This window comes from Mus caroli, unplaced genomic scaffold, assembly GCF_978045245.1.
Source record: "Mus caroli unplaced genomic scaffold, Mus_caroli_1 scaffold_16, whole genome shotgun sequence".
Classification (NCBI taxonomy): domain Eukaryota; kingdom Metazoa; phylum Chordata; class Mammalia; order Rodentia; family Muridae; genus Mus; species Mus caroli.
This window is the reverse complement of record NW_028227271.1, coordinates 1,980,164-2,001,976: the sequence shown is the minus strand read 5'-3', so window position 1 is coordinate 2,001,976 and position 21,813 is coordinate 1,980,164. Positions and strand designations below refer to the sequence as shown.

Genomic DNA, 21,813 nt, shown 5'->3' with positions numbered 1-21,813 from the left:
GGCTCCCCACGCTGGGGTCAGAACATAGAGAGGAGGCTCCAGGGCTTTGGTGGATGATAACAGTCACTTTTTCCTGCCTGTTCAATCAGCATCCGTATCTCATGGCAACGGGGAAAACATTGCTTTCTAAACTCTGTTAAATCCTAAAATCTCAGAGAAGCCTCCGGCTTTTTTTTTTTTTTTTGTATCTGCTTAAAAGCTCAGGAAGCCGGTGCTGACATTCTTGCTTGGGGGCCCAGAATTTAAACTTAGTCACTGTCCAGAGCCCTTGTTTTAGGAAAGAATGAGATTGTTGTTGCGTAATTCAGAATTGAGCGGGGGCGGGGTGGTCCAATGTAGCAATCCCACTTGTTTCTTGAGAGCCTAGGAGTACTGAGGACCCGCCCACCCTTGCCTTGAGTGGGACTCTGCCTAGTGCTGAGCAGGCACACGCCTTTGGATGGGCAGAACAAGAGCAGCCAACTAGCGGAGGCAACTGCGCAATCTGGTACTGAAATTCTCCGACCAGTTCCTTCCCAAATCTTGGGCACAGATCAGCCTGAGAAATCCGGAAGACCCAAAGAACGACTATAGAAAGGAGACAGGAAAAGAGCAACGGAGAGACAAGCTAATCTGAAGTGCAGAGATGAGAGTGAGGCCCAGTCTGTGGCCAGACCACTGTCCCTAAATGCATCTAGAATACAGTCCCCTACTTTTACCACTGCCCCCAGCTCAGCTCCGGGGTCTCTGAGGGTTTCTACATTTACTCAAGGTGTATTCTTCATAAAGCAGTCTTCATTCTACTCCCAGCAGCCCCAGCTTTTCCTATTATTGTCTCTAAGGCTAGGTCTTGCGTTTTTATGGTTTTGTTTTTCACAGACACGGGCCAGGAGTCTCTATTTTACCTTCCCCGTTTGCTTTCCCAACTCTCTCTGGGTCTGTTTCTTACCCTCCGTGGGAGCTTCTGCCCATATGCCTGGCATCTTTCCTAGCGTTTATACACATCTCTTTCACGATGCACAGTCCCCCCGACCCCCAACCTCCACCCCCATACTATCCCTTCTCGGGTCACCTTTATCACCGTCCCCCACCCCAATCTTCTCACACTACCTACAGGTTCCTCATCTTCCTGCACATACACTCATGCTAACTGGATTTCACGGTTCACCTTCTCTGTCCTCCCCTTTACTCCTCCCTACTCCACAATCCCTTTAGCCAGATGTACAGCTCCCAAATTCCGGGCGAGATTCCCAGGAACAAAGCAAGAAAAAAACATCAGAACAATTTGGGAAGTAAACAGCGGCGGAGAAGAAGGGAGGGAAAAGCCGGGTGGACCCAGGTGGGTGGCCCTCCAGTCCACCCAGTTAAGGGACTGCCTTTTCCCCCTCCCCTTTCACCTGGCTTTTAAGGGGCCGGACCCAGACCTCTGCTTCTTAAAGAGGAGCCCGCAGCAGCAGCTGCACTGGACTCTCTGGAAGGAGTGTACAGGGCAAAAACTCTGACCATGACCTGGGACGGGCTGCCCACGCAGCCGCTGCTCATGCTGCTAATGCTGTTGTTCGCTGCGGGCTCAGGGTCCGCCTTAGCGGGGTGCCCCGGCTGCGGCCCTGGGGTGCAGACTGGCTGTCGCGGGGGCTGCGTGGAGGAGGAAGACGCGGGGTCGCCTGCAGATGGCTGTACAGAAGCCGGAGGCTGTCCTAGGAGAGAGGGACAACCGTGCGGGGTCTACAGCCCTAAGTGCGCCCCAGGACTGCAGTGCCAACCCCGAGAGAACGAAGAGGCACCTTTGCGGGCGCTGCTGATCGGCCAGGGCCGCTGTCAACGCGCCAGAGGGCCGTCGGGTGAGTCCATGTCTCCACCACCACCACCACCCCTCCCCTGCTTCCCACCTGCCCACCTGAGATAGGAGAAGCAAGTCTCTCCTGGTAGGCATCTGGACAGATGCAGGTTGGGCAGCCTCTCCAAGCCTCTGGGACCGGCCCATTGGTTCTTCCTGGGCCTTGAGTGGAACGTGAAGTGGAAACATCAGGGGACAGCTATACGGCTTCTAGGGGCACCTTAGAATAAGCAAGAGAGATGTCTGAATTCTCCGCTGCTCTCCCTTTCCCTTATCTATTTTCTCCAAAGGGAAAGAGACGTATGTAGGCAAGAGGATGGAGGATTTGAGTTTCAGCTTTCCTCTATACCGCAGGGTCAACGCCATGGCTCTCCAGGCTCACACTGGAGACAGGACCTAGATTCCTTATGGAGGAGGAGGAAAGGGAATCTCAGACTCTAGTTCCACACACTAAGAAATGTCTCCTGCTTCTCCTTCAGTGCCACTGTGAACGGCAGTGGGCATCGGGGGCATCGGGCACCGGGGGGAGTGAACACAGTGGGCAGCAGGCACCGGGGGTAGCAGGCACTGCAGATGGTGGACACGGGGGCAGTGGACACCGCGGGCAGTGAGCAGGCCCTAGAGGGCCTGGGGAGGGCCGAAGAAGTGGGAAGAGAAGGAATCTGCCAAATCAGACTTATGATTTAAACCTGGTAGGAATTGGATGCCCTCCAGCCCCACCCTATCCAGGGATGAACACAGAAGACTGAGTCATTGGGTGGGTGGGACTAGAGTGAGTCAGCACCCCAAAGATGGGGGTGAAGAGCAACGGGAGATGGAAGATAGCAAGTCCCTGGTTTTTCCATAGAAAGGGATGAGAAATGAATTTTGGATCATTTGGCAGTGCAGGCCTGCCATTCCAGCGCTTAGGGGTGGAGGCGGGAAGGTCAGTCAGCGTCAGCCTTGGCTACATAATCTCAGGCCAGCCTACACACACACACACACACACACACACACACACCATACACACAGAGGCACACACATACATACACATGCACACACATGCACACATGAATATATACACAAGAATACATGCATGCATGCACATACACACATGCACGCACATGTATACATGAGTCCCCCCACATGTGCATTGGCACATACGCATGCACATACATATATACACACATGAGCACACACAAGCACACACACACACACACAGGAGCACACACGAGCACATTGGAGTGAGGGGTTGAAGCTCCAGTTTCTAGTGTCAGAGCCCAGGGTTCTAGGGCTCCTCTGAGAAGGTGTGTTTTGGTTGGAGAAGGCAGTTTGAAGCATCATCCCAGTTTGGCATTAAATGGGGGGAGTGAGGGACAAGGTCTGAGGAAGATATGGTACCCAGACAGACAACAGCGTTAACACTGCAGAGGGAACGGTGTAAAAACATGTGTAAGCTTATCTTTTGGCATGTTGCGTCAGCTCAGCCTTTTCCTAGCTATGGCTTACTTGCATCCTGAGCTTTTCCCAGGACCCCAGAAGTTCTCCAGAGCCAGATGCACCCTGCAGGTTGGAAACCTTTTATTTTCTGCCCCTTCTACAACCTTCAGTTCGTCCTGGTTAAGGGTTGAACCCAAGTGTTCCTAGACCACTAGGGTTGAGCTGAGACAAAAAGGAAGAGGTCCCCATGTAAGGCCCTCAAAGTAACATCTTAGGGCTGGGAGGGGTGGACTGACTTACTGAGGGGTCATGTCAGGGACAAACATTCCACTGGATCCTTATTGACACCCTCTACCCACCCACCCACACGCCTCACACACACTGTACAAATCCACTGTTCTTTTGCCCATCTTTCTGGGCTGGTGTGCCCTCTTCTGGCCTCTAGTGGAATAGGCAGGTCTTTTCAAAAGAAGCCTGAAGGTTGAAAGTATCCAACACTACTTTGTACTCATGGGATTTTGGGGAGGGTTATGGAGGGTGAGACGAGTTCTCCATGTAGCCCTGGCTATCCTGGAAATCACTTTGTAGACCAGACTGGTGTTAAACTCACAAATCTTCCTGTCTCTGCCTCCTGAGTGCTGGGACAAAGGCATACGCCACTATCAGCTAGGATTTTATTTTTATTTCACATGTGTGGGTGTTTTGCCAGCAAGTCTGTCTGTCTGTCTGTGTATGTCTGTGTACCACATGGTTACCAGAAATGGGGTTAGATTCCCAGTAACTAGAGTTACAAACAGCTGTTATGAGACACCGTGAGGGTGCTGAGGAATTGAACTCTGGTCCCCTGGAAGAGTAGCCAGTGCTCTTAACTGCTGAGCCATCTTTTCGGCTCCTGTTGAATAGACTAGACTGGCCATGGACCTGTGACAGTTCTCTTCCCTAGGCTTCCCAAGTGCTGGGATTATAGGCACACACCACCATACCCAGCAGTATAGTTTGTTAGAGGGAGAAATTGCAGTTAGGGTAAAGCCAGAAGAGACTGAATCCTTCAGTCCCTCTCACTTTACTGGTAGAAGTGGACCTAGGTTCCTAGGCTGCTGATCTCTGCTCTGACTGATCTCTGATTTCCCCTCCCCATTCTTCCTGTGGCCACAGAGGAGACTACAAAGGAGAGCAAACCCCAAGGAGGTGCCTCCCGCTCACGTGACACAAGCCATAGAGACCGGCAGAAGAATCCACGGACCTCTGCCGCTCCTATAAGGCCCAATCCTGTTCAAGATAGTGAGATGGTGTGTGAGGAGGTGGTAGGGAAGGCAGAGGGCTGGAGATTTCCACTGGACTCGAGGAAGTCTGGACCAGGCAGGCTTCTAGAATCCTGAGTACCGCCCTCATCCACCCCTGTCCTTCTCCAGGGCCCCTGCCGAAGACACTTGGATTCAGTACTGCAGCAGCTCCAGACTGAGGTCTTCCGAGGCGGAGCACGTGGGCTCTATGTGCCAAACTGTGACCTCAGAGGCTTCTACCGAAAGCAGCAGGTGAGAAGAAGCCACCTCTCCTCTGTGCAAGCTCTGGGCGTGGCAGTGAGGAAGGGTACTTGATGCAAAGCTGCAAAAGCTCTGGGCGTGGCAGTGAGGAAGGGTACTTGATGCAAAGCTGCAAAAAGGATACTGGTTCTGCTGGAGCATGTCTCCGAAAACAACAGCCAGGTGGTGGAGAGAGGCAGGTGGATTTCTGTGAGTTCGAGGCCAGCCTGGTCTATGTAGTGAGTTCCAGGACAGCCGGAGCTACACAGAGAAACCCTGTCTGGAAAAAACCAAAACCAGCCAAACAAACAGCAACCAAAAAAGGGATGGATACACACACACACAAAACTATTTCTTCCAATTTTAAGACCCACATAGATATGAAAAACATCAGGCAGATTGTAACCTCAAGACTTGCCTAGGCTACAGCTGAAGGGCTGGTAGGAAGACAGAGGGCTGGAGATTTCCACAGGAGATCTTTCCATGGACTTGAGGAAGCCTGGACCAGGCAAGCTCCTAGAATTCTGAGTGAGTTCAAGTCTAGCCTGGGAAACTTCACGAGCCTCTGTCTCAAAACAAAATGTAAAATGAAAAGAAGTTTATAGCTCGTTGGCAAAGCTCTACTTTGCAGTACTGTGGGCTCCATCTCTAGCGTGATCTGAAAGAAAAACAAAGGCCAACAATTGCATTGGGAGACTTAAAGTCTCCTCTAGGATAAAGCCTTGTGGTGGCCTCAAACGGGAGCCCTGGGGAATCACATGGAGATGTCTGAGCTGGTGCTGGCGGAGCCCCTTCTGCATTTTCTGACTCAGTAGGTCTGGGCTAGCCTGTGAACACAAGTTTCTAACATAAGTGATGTTGGGCTGTTGACTTGCTGAGACTGCATTTTGAAAGCTATTGCTCTGGCCTAGCAGAGTGGGCCCTATGCAGTACGTAAAGCAACTAAGAGCTCTCAGTTGCTTTCCTGCTCAAAGCCTGGACCTCACCCTGACCTGCACCTCTCTCCCCAGTGTCGTTCCTCGCAGGGGAATCGCCGTGGTCCCTGCTGGTGTGTGGATCCGATGGGCCAGCCTTTGCCAGTGTCTCCAGATGGCCAAGGAAGCGCTCAGTGCTCTACCAGGAGCAGTGGGTGAAGCCCGGAGGGAGTCTCCGGGACGCCAGCAGGAACAGGGGGCTGTCATTTGAGCTGTATGTGAAGCAATCAATAACTCTGTGCCCCAAGACCCACCTTCACGCCCCGCCCTATTGTCCCTGTCACCCTTGGGCCTTTACACAGCTAGTTAGAAAGATTGCTGTTGGCTTGTGTACTAATAAAACAGTATTGGGGGGGTCTCTGGCTTACGTCTCTGAGTCTGTCCCGTTCAGATCTGGGGCCTCATGCTCACTGTCTCCCATTGGTCATAGTGTTTCTACCTTCCCTGCAGAGCACAGCCAGTCTCTTCCATTGCCCTTGGAATACAGTAGACAGCCACTGCCACAGGCAGCAAGCCCTTTATCCTCCCCCGGATACCCACCTGGAGCTCTCTTGTGGGACTGACTGAGATCCTGGCCTCCGTCCGAGATCACAGTGATTACAATCTTGCTTCTATCACTGACCTCTGGACTGATGGAGGGGGAGGATTAATAGTTAATCCTCAGCAGGAATTTGCCAAAGTGGAACTCCCAAGGCACTCACCTGCCCTCCTGCCTACCAGAAAGGAACAAATGTGCTCAGGCTCTGTATGGTTTATCCAGACTACCTCCAGACTACCTTATTTGTGCTGGCAATCGCCTGATGAGGTAGGGACATTTTGTCCCATAATTTTTTTTTTTTTTCAGAAGAAGCTTAAAAAGTTTGGTCCACTTTCCTGAAGTTACATAGGTAGGGAATGACACAGGTAGGCAAGGCAACCCCTGGCACTATTTACTGTTGAATAAGTGTGTGTCTGCCCTTTCTGCTTATGTGGTAACCCAAGGTGTAGGGAAGAGCTGACATCGAGGGGCCTCAACATCACACATGACACAAATAGAGCTCCTGACAAAATATTGTTGCACACACGTCACTACAGGCCTCATCCTGTGCCCTCAGAAAGATGACTACAAGGTACACGAAGATGTTTCTGGTCCCTCCCTGACCTTCAGTCTTGGTAGAGAGAGCCAGGAAGAGCCAAGCTATGTGATAAGCCTCGGGGAGGCAAAGTCCCCCTCACAACCTGATGCACAGACTCACTCCCGAAAGCGAAATAGCAATAGCGTGAAGCTGATCATAGTGGTTGTGGTGAGAGAGCTGTGAAAGCCACAGGCAGAGCCAGGGTATGAGAAACGCTGCCTGCAGATAACCTATCTAACCCTCAGCGGGCTCCGGAAAGGACTTTAGTCCCTGGAGTTGTCAGATCGCTGAGTGGGACACAAGCTCTGTAAGGTAGATTGAGAAAGAAAGGAAGGACGAAGACAGACAACAGCTGTGTGCTGTCTGCTCTACACTGGCACCATGCAGCCAAAGGTGTCCCAGCTTCGGAGAAGAGAAGGGCTGGGAGAGGAGCAGGAGAAGGGAGCCTGTGGAGGAGAAGGTGAGCCGTCACCCCATCCCCCACGCTCCAGACACTCAGGCGGGCCTGAGATGGGTGTGTGTGTGTGAGAGCTAGCCACTAAGGCCACTTCCTTTCCTCTGGCTGTTCTGGGAAGCCAGAGAAGGCAGTTTCTGCCCTCTTCCCCCCCCCCCCCCCAGCACGCGTTCTGGCAATGGAGAAATGTTCAGAGCGTGGTTTGGCCTTCATTAGGGGTGAATGGAGTACTTCCTTGTTTTGGGTCCCCTGTTTCCAGCAATTGCATCAGGCTCTTTCTCGCCACTGTGTGTGTCACTTCCCCGGCTAGTGGCTCTACCCACGATTCTAAATATTGACTGGGAACAGAGGCTGTGAGCACACAGAACACCTAACTCCTCCCTAGTGAGTCCCCTTTGATTCTTCCTCCTAGGGAACGCAAGGACACACAGAACCCCAGACTTGGTGCAATGGACTCGACATATGGAGGTGAGGGATCACGGCAGTCATAAAGGACAGGCTGGGGATGTAGCTCAACTTGTAGAGTGCCAATCTACCCGATATGCAGCACCACATAAAACTGGTGTGATGGCATACAACTGTAATCCTAGCACTTGGGAAGTAGAGACCAGATGATCCGTAGTTTGAGGTCACCCTTGGCCACACAATAACATCCAAACCAGACTGGGCTACAGAAAACCCTGTCTAAGAAATAAAAAGTAGGGCTGGTGAGATGGCTCAGTGGGTAAGAGCACCCGACTGCTCTTCCGAAGGTCCAGAGTTCAAATCCCAGCAACCACATGGTGGCTCACAACCATCCGTAATGAGATCTGGCGCCCTCTTCTGGAGTGTCTGAAGACAGCTACAGAGTACTTACATATAATAAATAAATCTTTAAAAAAAATAGATAAAGTTATTAAAAAAAAAAAAAGAAATAAAAAGTAACCAAGGCAGTTGTGGTACATGCCTTTAATCTCAGCACTTGGGAGACAGAGGCAGGCCTGGTCTACAGAGTGAGTTCCAGGACAGCCAGGGCGACACAGAGAAACCCTGTCTCAACAAACAAACAAACAAAGAAACAAACTCCCCCTCCCAAAAAATCATTATTTATCTAAGACTTATTTATTTTATGTATATGATACACTGTAGCTGTCTTCAGACAGACCAAAAGAGGGCATCAGATCCCATTACACATGGTTGTGAGCCACTGCTGGGAATTGAACTCAGGACCTCTGGAAGAGCAGTCAGTGCTCTTAACCACTGAGCCATCTCTCTAGCCCTATTATTATTATTAGTAGTAGTAGTACTGTGTCTATGTGTGTCTGTCTGTGTGTTGTCTGGGCATTCCTCTGTGTGTACATCTGTGTATATGTCTGTGTGTGTGTCTGTATGTGTGTATCTGTCTCTGTGTGTGTATGTCTGTGTGTATCTGTCTCTGTGTGTGTATGTCTGTGTATATGTGTGTCTGTATATGTCTGTGTAATTTTTAGAAGTCAGCTCTCTCCTTCCACTGTGAGTTCATGATCAAAATCAAGTCACAAGGTTTACGTAGTAAATTACCCACTGGGATATCTCAGCAGCCGCAGCTTTTGTATAAATATTTAAAAACCTCACTTAAATTGTCTGGTAACATTGTTTGGATAATGCCAACCTAGATTTCTTTCCCCTATCCACAATTTTTTTCAATTTTTTATTAGATATTTTTTCATTTACATTTCAAATGCTATCCCGAAAGTCCCCTAGACCCTCCCCCTGCCCTGCTCCCCCACCCACCCACTCCCACTTCTTGGCCCTGGTGTTCCCCCCCATCCACACATTTAAGATAAATAATCTGTTAGGTTTGCTTACAACTATAAATTAAAAAGAATTGGGCTTGAGCCGGGTGTGGTGGCTCACGCCTTTAATCCCAGCAATTGGGAGGCAGAAGCGGGTGGATTTCTGAGTTCGAGGCCAGCCTGGTCTACAGAGTGAGTTCCAGGACAGCCAGGGCTATACAGAGAAACCCTGTCTTGAAAAACCAAAAAAAAGGGGGGGCTGGTGAGATGGCTCAGTGGGTAAGAGCACCCAACTGCTCTTCCGAAGGTCCGGAGTTCAAATCCCAGCAACCACATGGTGGCTCACAACCATCTGTAACAAGATCTGACTCCCTCTTCTGGAGTGTCTGAAGACAGCTACAGTGTTCTTTCATATAATAAATAGATAAATAAATAAATAAATCTTTAAAAAAAAAAAAAGAACTGGACTAGCTGGGCAGTGGTGACACATGACTTTAAACCCTTTAAACCCAAAACCAAAAAAAAACAACAACAACAACAAAAAAAAAAAACAGTGAGTGGCCTTTGGGCAAGAACCATAGCCAGCTGGTGAGATCTTCCTGCTAGTGAGGTCACAGTTCAGAGGTCAATGATTGAGGACTGGAGGTCATCTGACTAACAGCCTCTCTCCTGCTGTCATTGAGCTGGGCTCAAAATTGCCACTCTCCTGCCTTAGCCTCCTGAACAGCTGGAACCACAGGCGTTTGCTTCTGCTGTGGTTCTTTATTCTCACTGATGCTCTAGGAATGAGACAGAAGTTGGGGCAGCTCAGGTGCCATGCTTAGCTCCCCAGCACTTAATGTGCAAGGTTCAGAAAGAGGCTCAATAAAGTGTGAAAGAAAGGAATGGCTGGCGGAAAGGACAATAGGCTCTCGCCTGGCTTTGTCCCATAGGCTGTGAAGACACAGTTTCTGGAGCAAGCACAGAGAGAGTTGGCAGAGCTGTTGGATCGGGCCCTATGGGAGGCTATGCAAGCTTACCCCAAACAAGACAGACCTCTTCCCTCCACTGCCCCAGATTCTACAAGCAAGTGAGTGAGGGTCCCAAGACAGTGTTCCTGTAGCCCCTTTGCCAGCCTTGACATGACCCGACTTCAGCCTCCCTTCTTCTCTCCTGATCACCCTGTCTCTCTAAACACACACAGGTACATACATGCACACACACACATACATGCAATATGTACACACATGTGGAAACACACACACACACACAAATGCCCACAGTCACGTATGCATTCATGCACACACATGAACATGCACACACACCACACATATACATGCACACATGCACACACAGGTACTCATTCACACATATGCATACACAGGTACTCATGCATGCACATGCACGCACACACACATACACACATTTGCTCATGCACATGTGGACACACACATGCACTCACATATGTGTACGCACACATTCACTCATGCACATGCATACACACACATGCACACAGGCAGAAACACACATAAATGCACATACCCACACATGCATGTATGCCTACACAAGCACACAGGTTCACAGGTATGCACATGCATGTACATATGCACATGTATGTGCTCACATGCATGCACACACTTGCACACACACACTCATTCACTCATGCACATGAGTGTGTGCGCGCACACACACACACACGTACACTCCTCCATCTTCCAGGCCTCATTCAGCCATCTACCTTCCTTGGCTAGCTTTACTGCTTCTTCTTCCTCTCTTCTTCCTCTGGTGCCTGGCTCTGAAAACTGTCTCAATCTAGGACCCAAGAGTTACATCCTGGAAAACGGAAAGTTTTCATCACCCGCAAGTCACTGATCGAGTAAGTTGGGGGTGAGGACAGAGGATGAGGAGAAAGGCTTTGGCTGGGGGGTCCCACGGATGTTACAGTACTCATGCATGGGCTTTGGTGGTCTGCTGAGAGGCTCTGGAGAGGGTGCTGCCTTGAGGAAGACAAATTAGGAGGAGAAGCTCCAGCCACAAGCTTGCCCTGAGCTCCTCTGCAGGCTGCTGAAGATGCTTCCTCCCTGCCCCTCGGGCTCCTTCCTTCCAGTGAGCTAATGGAGGTGCAGCATTTCCGGACCATCTACCACATGTTCATAGCAGGCCTGTGCGTCCTGATCATCAGTACCCTGGCCATCGACTTCATTGATGAGGGCAGGTAGGTACCCCTTGAAACAGTGACCTGGTCAGGTATCCTGGCCTATTCTCCACACCTGCCTTCAACCTTCTCTTAACTGAGCCACCTCTCCAGCCCCGTGGCTGAGAACTTTTGATCCTTTTGCCTGTCTCCCTCCCAAGCAACTAAAGTTACAGGCCTGAGCCACCAGGTCTGGCTTGTTTATTTGTTATTGTTATTTTGTAACAGGGTTTCCCACTGTAATCCTTGCAATCCTGAAACTCACTCTGTAGACCAGGCTGGTCTCAAACTCACAGAGATATGACTGCCTTTGCCTCCTGAGTGCTGGGATTAAAGGCATGGGCCACCACTGCCAGGCAGGCCCGGTGGTGTTTTTGTTTGTTTAATAGTTTGAGTTTGCTCTAGAATGTTTCCTGTGCATTCACATATATATGTCCATAAGAACCAACAAGATACGTGCTGTTGGAGGTGTTTATAAGTGAGATACTATACCCTGATTTTATAACCAAGTCTTGTCAGCTTATTGATCTTTAGTGACTACGGAAAGTGAAAGACCCAGATTTAGTTCACGCAGTCCTTTATTAACAGCTATTGAGGTGGTTTCCAGTATGTATCTATTTGTTTGAGACAGAATCTCATAGCCCAGGATGGGCCTGAAGTTAATATGTAGTTAAGGAAGACTTTGAACTTCTCGTCCTCTTGTGTCCCCCTCTCAAGTGCTGGGATCTCAGGCACACACTAGAGATTGACCCTAGAAGTTTCACGCATCCTGGGGAAGCTCTCTACCAACTAATTTATATCCTCCGCAAAAATCCCATTTGCATTTTTCACTTTTAATTTTATGTACTAGTTAGTGCTCTATCTGTATGTACATTTTTGTACCAGTAGAGGGCATCAGATCCCATTACAGATGGTTGTGAGCCACCATGTGGTTGTTGGGAATTGAACTCAGGGACCTCTGGAAGAGCAGCCAGTGCTCTTAGCCACTGAGCCATCTCTCCAGCTCCCATTTTTCACCTTTATAAGCCACACGTTCTTTTTTAATTTTTTTAAATTTAGTTTTATGTATATAGATGTTTTCCCTGCATGTCTCTGCATCACTTGTGTCTGGTACCCAGAGAGGGCAGAGAGAGGATTTGTTGCCCTGGAACTGCAGTTACGGATGTTTGTGAACCAGCATGTGAGTGCTATGCTGGGAGTTGAGCCTGGAAGAGTCAATGCTCTTCACCACTGATCTATCTCTCCAGTCTCAAACAACACATTTTTTTAAAAAGTTTTTTTTTGTTTGTTTTAGACAAGGGCTTCCTATGTCCTAGCTAGTCTAGTGTAACTGCTTGGTCTTTTCTATGTCTGCTCCAGTTCCCAAATAATGACATGGAGGCTTATTAATTAAGAATTAATATCTTGAGCCAGGCGGTGGTGGCGCACGCCTTTAATCCCAGCACTTGGGAGGCAGAGGCAGGCGGATTTCTGAGTTCGAGGCCAGCCTGGTCTACAAAGTGAGCTCCAGGACAGCCAGGGCTACACAGAGAAACCCTGTCTCGGAAAAAAAAAAAAAAAAAAGAATTAATATCTTGGCCTTAAGCTAGGTTTGTTCCCCAACTAGGTCATAACTTAATTAACTTTTTTTAAAAAAAGATTCATTTATTTATTTATCCAGAAGAGGGCATCAGATTTTGTTACAGATGGTTGTGAGCCACCATGTGGTTGCTGGGATTTGAACTCAGAACCTTTGGAAGAGCAGTCGGCGCTCTTAACCACTGAGCCATCTCACCAGCCCTTAATTAACCTTTTTATACTATTCTATGTCTGCCACGTAGCTGGTTTCCTCTTCTCAGTTTCAAATGCCCAACCTCTTTCATGAATTGGTGATGAATTCCCTTGAGCCTAACTCTTTCCCCAAGTTCCCTCCCCTTCTCTCTGTCTCTCTGTCTCTCTGTGTCTCTGTCTCTCTCTGCTCTGTGTTTCTCTGTCTCTGTGTGTCTCTCTGTCTCTCTGTCTCTGTCTCTCTGACTCTGACTCTGTCTCTGTCTCTCTATCTCTGTGTTTCTCTGTCTCTTTCCATCTCTCTCTCTGTCACTCTGTCTCTGTCTGTCTCTGTCTCTCTATCTCTGTTTCTCTCTCTCTCTCTCTCTCTCTCTCTGGGGGGGGGGTGTCCCACCTTCCACTCCCCACCTTGGCCATCAGATTTTTTATTGCTAGGTGATGCTTTTACACAGTGCACAGCAGATTATTCCTAGTCTAGGACTTCCATCCTCCTGCTTCAGTCTCTGAGGTAGCTGAGATTTTAAGCAAATTCTAATACCTTCCGCCCAGTCGTGTGAAACACTGAGCATGGAGCCTTCCATGAGCCTGGGCCTACAACTATAGACACACCGGAGGGACCAAATTCATAATAATACAAAATAAAATCAAAGCTCACCTCCACACCCTAATGCTTGTCATATTGAGACCTTCTGCAACACTCACACTGACCTGGGGCTCAAAGGTCATTTAGGTCAAGCCTATCCCGTGTGCAGGCAAGGACCTGCACCGGAAGTCCCGTCGGTATCGGGGCTAATCCGAACACTTTAAGAACACAGCTTTTCAAGAACCCTCAGCTGGCTCTGCATCTAGCTGAATAGGTAGAGGGCCTGCTTAGTATTGGGGAAACCCTGGCTGGGTCTGACCCCAGCAGTGCAGGCATAGGCTAAGGTGACCTATGCCTGAATCCTGGTACTAAGGAGGTGGAGGCAAGAAGATTAGAAGTTCAAGGTCATCCTCAACTACATAAGTGAGCTCGTGGACAGTCTGGGATACATGAATACATGAGAATTGTCTAGAAAACAAACAAACAAACAAAACATAACAACCAGCTCAGTTTGCCCCCGTTACTGTCTTCCTTTCCACCGGCCTAGGTTGATGCTGGAGTTTGACTTACTCCTCTTCAGCTTCGGACAGCTGCCCTTGGCGCTGATGACGTGGGTTCCCATGTTCCTGTCTACGCTCCTAGTGCCCTACCAGACCCTGCGGCTGTGGGCCAGGCCTCGCGCTGGGGGCGCCTGGATGCTGGGGGCCAGCCTGGGCTGCGTTCTGCTGGCTGCCCACGCTGTGGTGCTCTGTGTCCTGCCGGTGCACGTGTCAGTGAAGCATGAGCTTCCGCCCGCCTCGCGCTGCGTGCTGGTGTTTGAGCAGGTGAGGCCCCAGAGACTCCAGGAAGGGTCAACAGAGAATGGGCAAGGATAGGCAGCATTGACAAGGGCCGAGCTGGCTGGGTTTGGTTGCTAGGTAACACTGTGACTCTGGCGGGATGAAGACTCTCCCTTTATCCTTCGTCCCACCCCAGTCTTTGTTAAGCTACAAAGTCATAACAAAGAAATAGAAAATGTGAACTGGAGAGGAGATGGCACTGGCTGCTCTTTCAGAGGTCCGGAGTTCAATTCCCAGCAACTACATGATTGATGCCCTGATTGATGCCCTCTTCTGGTGTGTCTGAAGTCAGTGACGGTGTACTCATATACATAAAATAAATAAATCTAAAAAAAAAAAAACAACCCAAAAAACAAAACAAACAAAAACAAAACAAAACCAGAAACTGTGGGCAAGGCAGGTCTTGAATTGGCTTGCCTCTCAGTGGTAAATCTGAGTACAGAGAGGTTATTTTCTAGAACCACATAGCAGCTTGGTCTCCCTTCCACCTCAGGTCAGATTGCTGATGAAAAGCTACTCCTTCCTGAGAGAGACTGTGCCTGGGATCTTTTGTGTCAGAGGAGGTGAGGTCCCCCACCATTGTGGACTGGATCGTGATTCTTGGCTGCTGGGGAAGCCACAAGATGCAAAGTTCTGCCCTCCAAAGCCGCTTGTCCAGCAGACACAGCTCTGACTTTTAGCTGGGCTAAGTGGCCTTCTACACGAGCATTCTCAGGCCCACTTCTGAGAGAACCACGGTTACCCAGACCTCCTGGTGCTATCCAGGTCCCAATCTGGAAAGAGAGGGATGACAGAGAGTGGGCGGTGGCTGCCCAAGGAAGCTCTGGCCACAGCCCATCTAGGATGTGAGCGAGTTCAAGCGGCAAGGAACGCACACCCTGGATCCCTGCCCAGTCCAGCCCCGCCCCCTGAGTTACCACAGTTCTGCCCTCCCTATCCTGACCCCCACTTTTCATTCCTGCCCAGGAAAGGGCATCAGCCCCCCAAGTTTCTCCAGCTACCTCTACTTCCTCTTCTGCCCTACACTTATCTACAGAGAGACATACCCCAGGTAAGACCCTGCCCACCTCCCCAAATGCTCAAGCCTAGTAAGGGTGGTACTCTTCTCCTGCAGGCACTGGCCTCTTGTTCCTAAGGATGTGACAGGGAAACAGTCTGTGCCTTCCTTTGCCCTGGACATTGCCATGATCGATCAATCCAGTTCTGTCCTCCACACCCCAGAAATTGTGCATGATTGGGCATGATTAGTGACATTTAAACTAAACATCCACTTATTGTGTTTGCTCTGGGGAACTCAAAGTATCCTAGGTCCACCCCCATCACCCCAGGGAATCCATTCAGGCCTGTGCAATGGAGCCTTGGAGAAAGGGCTAAGGAACCAAGCAGAGAATGACAGAAAAGGGTGATAACCATGTTTTCCCTCACTGCTGCAGGACACCCAGCATCAGGTGGAACTATGTGGCCAAGAACTTTGCCCAGGTCAGGAGATGGGGTAGAAGATGGCCAGCTGTGACTCGTGGCGGCTTAGAAGCAGGGGAGCCTGGGGAGGAGGCAGTGGCTTTGCCAAAGCCATGTGTCCTACTCTGTCTGTAGGCCCTGGGCTGTTTGCTCTATGCCTGCTTCATCCTGGGCCGCCTCTGTGTCCCTGTCTTTGCCAACATGAGCCGGGAACCCTTCAGCACCCGGGCTCTGCTGCTGTCCATCCTGCATGCCACGGGGCCAGGTAAGCATGACGTCACGGTGACGGAAGGCTGTGTCCAACCCTGAGGGGAGGCTTGTCAGGGAAAGCGTCTCTCTGTTTCTGAGTTCCTTACACCTGCCTCTCCTGTCCAGGTTCATTACCAGTATCTTCCTGTAGCTGGTAACATAGCTCCCCCACTCACATTCTCCCTCTCCGGCCTGGGCCTGGCTTTGCCTACCAGATGATTTTCCTCCTGCAGATTAATAATCCATGACTCTGCTTCACAAGGCCTGCCTTCCTTCCTTCTCTTAGTCCACATCCCTTCCTTCTGCACTGGGGAGTAAACCCAAGGCCTCACACATGGCAGACAAATGCTTTACTGTTGAGCTACACCCCCAGTCCCCTTTTCACTCCTTACCTTTTTCTTTTAAAAAAAAAATCTTTTTTTAGAAGATTTATTTAGTTATTTATTTTATGTCTATGAGCATGCTATCCCTGACACACCAGAAGAGGGCATCCAATTACAGATGGTTGTGAGCCACCATGTGGGAATGAACTCAGGACCTCTGGAATAACAGTTGGTGCTCTTTAACTACTGAGCCATCTCTCCAGGCCCTCACTTCTTACCTTGAGAAAGGTCTGACTAAGTTTCTCAAAAGGGACTTGAACTCTCAATTGTTTTGTTTGCTTTTGGTTTTGTTTGTTTGGGGTTTTTTGTTTTTGTTTGTTTGTTTTTGTTTTTTGAGACAGAGTGCGTCTGTGTGGCTTTGGTTCTCCTGGAACTCACTCTGTAGAGCAGACTGTCTTCGAGCCTGGAGATCCGCCTGCATCTGCTCTGAGTGTTTATAATTATTTATGTTAATGTTTTGCTTGTTTTTGAGACACCTCTACCAAGATTGGCCTTAAACTCAGTCTTCCTCTCTCATCATCTTTTTCTAACTTTTATTTTATTTATTTTTATTTTTTTATTTTCTATTTTATTTTATTGTTTTGGCTTTTCGAGACAGGGTTCCTCTGTATAGCTCTGGCTGTCCTGGAACTCACTCTATAGACCAGGCTGGCCTCGAACTCAGAATCTGCCTGCCTCTGCCTCCCGAGTGCTGGGATTAAAGGCGTGCGCCACCACGCCTGGCTTATTTTTTTATTTTTATATTTATTTATTTTATGTATATGAGTACACTGTAGCTATCTTCAGACACACCAGAAGAGGGCGTCAGATCCCATTACAGATGGTTGTGAGCCACCACGTGGTTGCTGGGATTTGAACTCAGGACCTCTGGAAGAGCAGCCAATGCTCTTAACCGCTGAGTCATCTCTCCAGCCCTCTTTTTCATTTTTATTGCACATACTTTTTTTTTTTTTTTTTTTTTTTTTTTGAGATAGTGCCTTGTTGTGTCACTCAGTCTAGCTTCCCTGAGCCTCCTTGGCCTCCCCGTTGCTGGGATTACAGGTGGCCACCTCAAAGCCACACTCCTTTCTCAGCCATATTTTCAGTAATCTCAACCTTGTTCTGTATACACCCCTGGGACGCTCCCACTTGTCATATCAATAGTTCCATTATACCTGACCATGATCCATATATGGGTTTCACCGTGTGTGCATCTGTCTCAATATGATGGATTTCCAAGGGTCAGGGGCAGTGTGAGTCTGTATTTCTGACTTTCAGGCCTAGGGCAGGGTCAAGCACACCAGCAAATATGCGTGTTAAGGAACGCGTGAACGGTGAATGCCTGCTTGCTCAGTGTTGGGGGCCTAATGGCTGGGCAAAGCGCGGGGCTGCACCTCTTGTCCCGCCCGCTAGGCATCTTCATGCTGCTCCTCATCTTCTTCGCCTTCCTGCACTGCTGGCTCAACGCCTTCGCCGAGATGCTGCGGTTTGGAGACAGGATGTTCTACCGGGTGCGGCCTGGACCGGGGCTAGCTGAGAGCTGTAGCTGGGGAGGTTGACCAAGGGCCCGGAGTTGGGGAAGAGGGTGACTGCAGTGGGTGCCACCTTGCAGGGCTGTTCGTCTCCAGCCGTGAGCAATGTGGGCCTCAGGGTGTGGGGATGGTGCCAGTCCTTCACCTCTAGGCCGCAGGGCTGACTGCTTCTGTGTGGATGATGCAGCAAGGTTCTCTTCTCCTGAGTGGAGAGGCAGGAGGGCGGGGCCGGGCTGGGAGAGGGATTTTAGGGAGCTGGTGGGGGTGGGAGTGGGGGTGGGGAGCGGCAGCCGGGGCCTGAGATCTCGCGTCCATTCCTTCCCAAATCCACACTCCCCACAGGACTGGTGGAACTCGACTTCCTTCTCCAACTACTACCGCACCTGGAACGTCGTGGTCCATGACTGGCTGTACAGCTATGTGTATCAAGATGGGCTGTGGGTATGAGCTGTACACACTCCTTAGTTCTCTCGGTCCCAACAGGGGACTTTCTCCTCCTTTTATTCTGCCTCACTCACGTACAAGGGCAGATGTCTGGGGCTTGCTGGCCAGCCAGCCTGGCTTACCCGGTGAGTTCCGGTCACACGAGACTCTCAGAAAACAACAAAAGGGGCTTAAGTAACATGACAACGTCCTCTGGCCTGCACCCTCATGGACACGTGCACACAAAATATAAGACTAGGGGGCCAAGTATGGTGGCTCAGGCAGAGGAGGAGAATCTCTATAAGCTCAAGGCTTACATATGGAGCTCTAGGATAGCCTGGACTACACAGAGAGACTCTGTCTCAAAAATACAAAGGTTGGAGCCAGGCATGGTGGCACACGCCTTTATTCCCAGCACTCGGGAGGCAGAGGCAGGTGGATTTCTGAGTTTGAGGCCAGCCTGGTCTACAGAGTGAGTTCCAGGACAGCCAGGGCTATACAGAGAAACCCTGTTTCAAAAACACCAAAAAGCAAAAAACAAAAATAAAACAAAACAAAAAAAACCAAAAACAAACAAAAAACAAAGGATGGTGGTGACAGTGGTGATGATGATGGTGCTGCTGATGGTGGTGATGACGGTGATGATGGAAGTTGATGATGGGGACACTCTTAGTAGCAGAGCACTTGCTAGCATTCATAAGGCCCTGGTCTCCAACACTGTCAAAATACAAAAGCAGTAAAATCACACAGCGATGGACCAACAGGTCAGAACACTGCTCTTAAATGAGATTAGTGTGGGCTCCCACACCCTTCCCATTGAATCCCGTTCCTTCCTGGCTTCATGAAGAGGGAGGGACTCTCTGTGAAGGTGCTGTGTGAGACGTGCTCATTTTCACCTCTGCCCCCCCAGCTCTTAGGCAGGCGGGCTCGCGGGGTGGCCATGCTGGGAGTGTTCCTGGTGTCTGCAGTGGTTCATGAGTACATCTTCTGCTTCGTCCTGGGGTTCTTCTACCCGGTCATGCTGATGCTATTCCTTGTGATCGGGGGTGAGTACACCCTCTATGGCCCTAGATGGGAGGCAGCCTGTGGGAGGTGGCCAGGCTGCTCCTGAGATGCTAAGGAGAAGGCTGTATGGGCGGTCTCAGTAGGCAATAGGCATACATATCCTGAGGGACGTGGGGAAAGGTTTCTGGCCACAAGAAGCATTTGATCAGGGGAGGAGGAGGGAAGGGGAAAGAAAGCTTGGTATGGCCAGAAATAGAGCATGGTTCAGGAACTGAGGGGTAAACTGAGCAATATGGATTTCTCCCAGTTCCTGAGACCTTTAGGAGTTTCTGCAGCTGGGGTCAAGGTCTTATCTGGGGAGGGAGGGTTTCCTTTGTGGTAAATCCCTTCCCAGCCCCTAGCATGGGAGGCAAAAGGAGACAAGGTACTGGAGTGACAACCTGCCTCACACCTAGGGCTGCTGAACTTCACCATGAACGACAGGCACACAGGTCCAGCCTGGAACATCCTGATGTGGACCTTTCTCTTCATGGGCCAGGGCATCCAGGTCAGCCTATACTGCCAGGAGTGGTATGCTCGTCGACACTGTCCCCTGCCCCAGGTAAGACAACAAGCTCTCCTCTCCAGGTTCCCCATGCAAGATAGGGCATCCAGCAGCCAGCCATGTTGGGCTCTGATCTATTCAATAGCTATGGTCAGGGACAGGGTATGGCTGGGGGAGGGGTGTGTCACCAAGAGTGACCTCACTCATAATTACCCTTTCCTAACACAGACAACATTCTGGGGGATGGTGACACCCCGCTCTTGGTCCTGCCATCCCTAGAAGTCAAGGCTTCATGTTACGCAGATGACAGCATCAAGCTCCTCTGCCTGCAAAGCCCAGCCAAAGCCAGGGTTCCTCACTACCTCATTTGGAGTCAGGAACTTGCACATAGGACCTTCCAGGGGGCCATGGGGACTCAGGTACCCACCTCTGTGGTCAGCTGACCACAGGCTCAGTATGGTGTGACTCGAGCACCTACCCTCTGTGGACTGGGCACAGGTTCCCTTCTGACCCATGTCTCTCCAAGTGTGCAGAGACTCAGAGGAACAGGGCACACCAAAGTTTGACACGTTTGGTTCTTTCTGCTTCTCCCAATGCAACAATTAAATCTTCGTCTCAGACTGGAGAGATGGCTCAGTGGTTAAGAGCACTGAGTGCTCTTCCAGAGGTCCTGAGTTCAATTCCCAGCAACCACATGGTGGCTCACAGCCATCTGAAATGGGATCTGATGCCCTCTTCTGGTGTGTCTGAAGACAGCGACAGTGTACTCACATACATTAAATAAATAAATCTTTAACAAAAAATAAAATAAAATCTAAGTCTCTCTTTTAATTCACTAATGATTTGTTGAAAACACTACTTTATTATTGTTTTAATTTTTATTTATTTTTTATTTTTGTTAATTTGACTTTTGGGTTTGTGAGAGTTTTGCTTTATTCCACTTTGGTTTTCTTTCTTTCTTTCTTTCTTTCTTTCTTTCTTTCTTTCTTTCTTTCTTCTTTTACTTCATTTTTCTTCTTTGGGCGTTTGGTTTTGTTTTATTTAGCTCTAGGACTGGCCTAAAATTTGCTGTGTCAACATGTCGGCTGCAAACTCACAGAGATGCCCCTGTCTCTGCATTTCAAGTGCTGGGATCAAAGGTGTGTGCCAGGGAAAATGCACTTCATCAACAAGTGGCCTTATAAACAATACATCACAAACAGCCTAAAGTTTATCTATAATGCACACACACACACACACACACATACACACACATGCACACACAATTGAGTATATACCTCTGTTTCATAGTATACTTCCCAAAGGATATTTTCTAGCAAAAAGAGGTGAAACATTGTTCCAGGAGGGGCTGGAGAGAGGTGTCACTGGTTAAAGGTTTGTACTAGGAGCCTTATCCAGAGGCTTACAACCTATAATTGCAGCTCCAAGAGGTCTGACGCCCTCTTATGGCCCCTGTGAGGTAATGCACTCTAGCATACAAGCTCACAGTCACACACATGCATACACTTAATTAAAATAGGGAGCCAGGTGGTGATGGCACACGCCTATAATGGAAGCACTCAGGAGGCAGAGGCAGGCAGATCTCTGAGTTCCAGCCTAGCCTGGTCTACAGAGCAAGTTCCAGGTCAGCCAGGGGTACACAGAGAACCCTGTCTCAAAAAAAACAGAAACAAACAGAAAACCAAAACAAAAAGGGAAGGTAAGTAGAGTGGTAGGTTCCCATAATTCTGAGGCAGGAGGATTGAATGTTAAGGTCCAGCCAGGGTTAGAGAGCAAGGACAGGTCTTAAAGCTAAGCCCGGCAAGATGGCATGCCTGAATCAC

General features: G+C 49.5%; 2 protein-coding genes across 2 annotated transcripts; both read left to right on the top strand.

Moving 5' to 3' along the window:
- Nucleotides 1-1,276: 1,276 nt before the first annotated feature.
- Nucleotides 1,277-6,082, top strand: Igfbp6 (insulin like growth factor binding protein 6). Its single transcript, XM_021183927.2, has 4 exons — nt 1,277-1,820; nt 4,391-4,524; nt 4,648-4,770; nt 5,769-6,082. The coding sequence occupies exons 1-4, from the start codon at nt 1,484-1,486 to the stop codon at nt 5,889-5,891; spliced, it is 717 nt and encodes a 238-aa protein (XP_021039586.1). The 5' UTR covers nt 1,277-1,483; the 3' UTR covers nt 5,892-6,082.
- A 910-nt stretch (nt 6,083-6,992) lies between these two features.
- Nucleotides 6,993-20,781, top strand: Soat2 (sterol O-acyltransferase 2). Its single transcript, XM_021183111.3, has 15 exons — nt 6,993-7,307; nt 7,714-7,769; nt 9,988-10,124; nt 10,851-10,910; nt 11,142-11,249; nt 14,126-14,402; nt 14,911-14,980; nt 15,384-15,468; nt 15,851-15,896; nt 16,011-16,140; nt 17,900-17,997; nt 18,361-18,459; nt 19,352-19,487; nt 19,902-20,047; nt 20,219-20,781. The coding sequence occupies exons 1-15, from the start codon at nt 7,229-7,231 to the stop codon at nt 20,267-20,269; spliced, it is 1,578 nt and encodes a 525-aa protein (XP_021038770.1). The 5' UTR covers nt 6,993-7,228; the 3' UTR covers nt 20,270-20,781.
- Nucleotides 20,782-21,813: the final 1,032 nt, after the last annotated feature.

Bases quoted from the DNA above. Each gene is read 5' to 3' on its own strand.
- Igfbp6 (XM_021183927.2), top strand. From the start codon at position 1,484: ATGACCTGGGACGGGCTGCCCACGCAGCCGCTGCTCATGCTGCTAATG. The intron at 4,525-4,647 runs GTGTGTGAGGAG...GTCCTTCTCCAG, and splicing joins CTGTTCAAGATAGTGAGATG to GGCCCCTGCCGAAGACACTT. The intron at 4,771-5,768 runs GTGAGAAGAAGC...CTCTCTCCCCAG, and splicing joins GCTTCTACCGAAAGCAGCAG to TGTCGTTCCTCGCAGGGGAA.
- Soat2 (XM_021183111.3), top strand. From the start codon at position 7,229: ATGCAGCCAAAGGTGTCCCAGCTTCGGAGAAGAGAAGGGCTGGGAGAG. The intron at 10,125-10,850 runs GTGAGTGAGGGT...GTCTCAATCTAG, and splicing joins GCCCCAGATTCTACAAGCAA to GACCCAAGAGTTACATCCTG. The intron at 19,488-19,901 runs GTGAGTACACCC...CCTCACACCTAG, and splicing joins GCTATTCCTTGTGATCGGGG to GGCTGCTGAACTTCACCATG.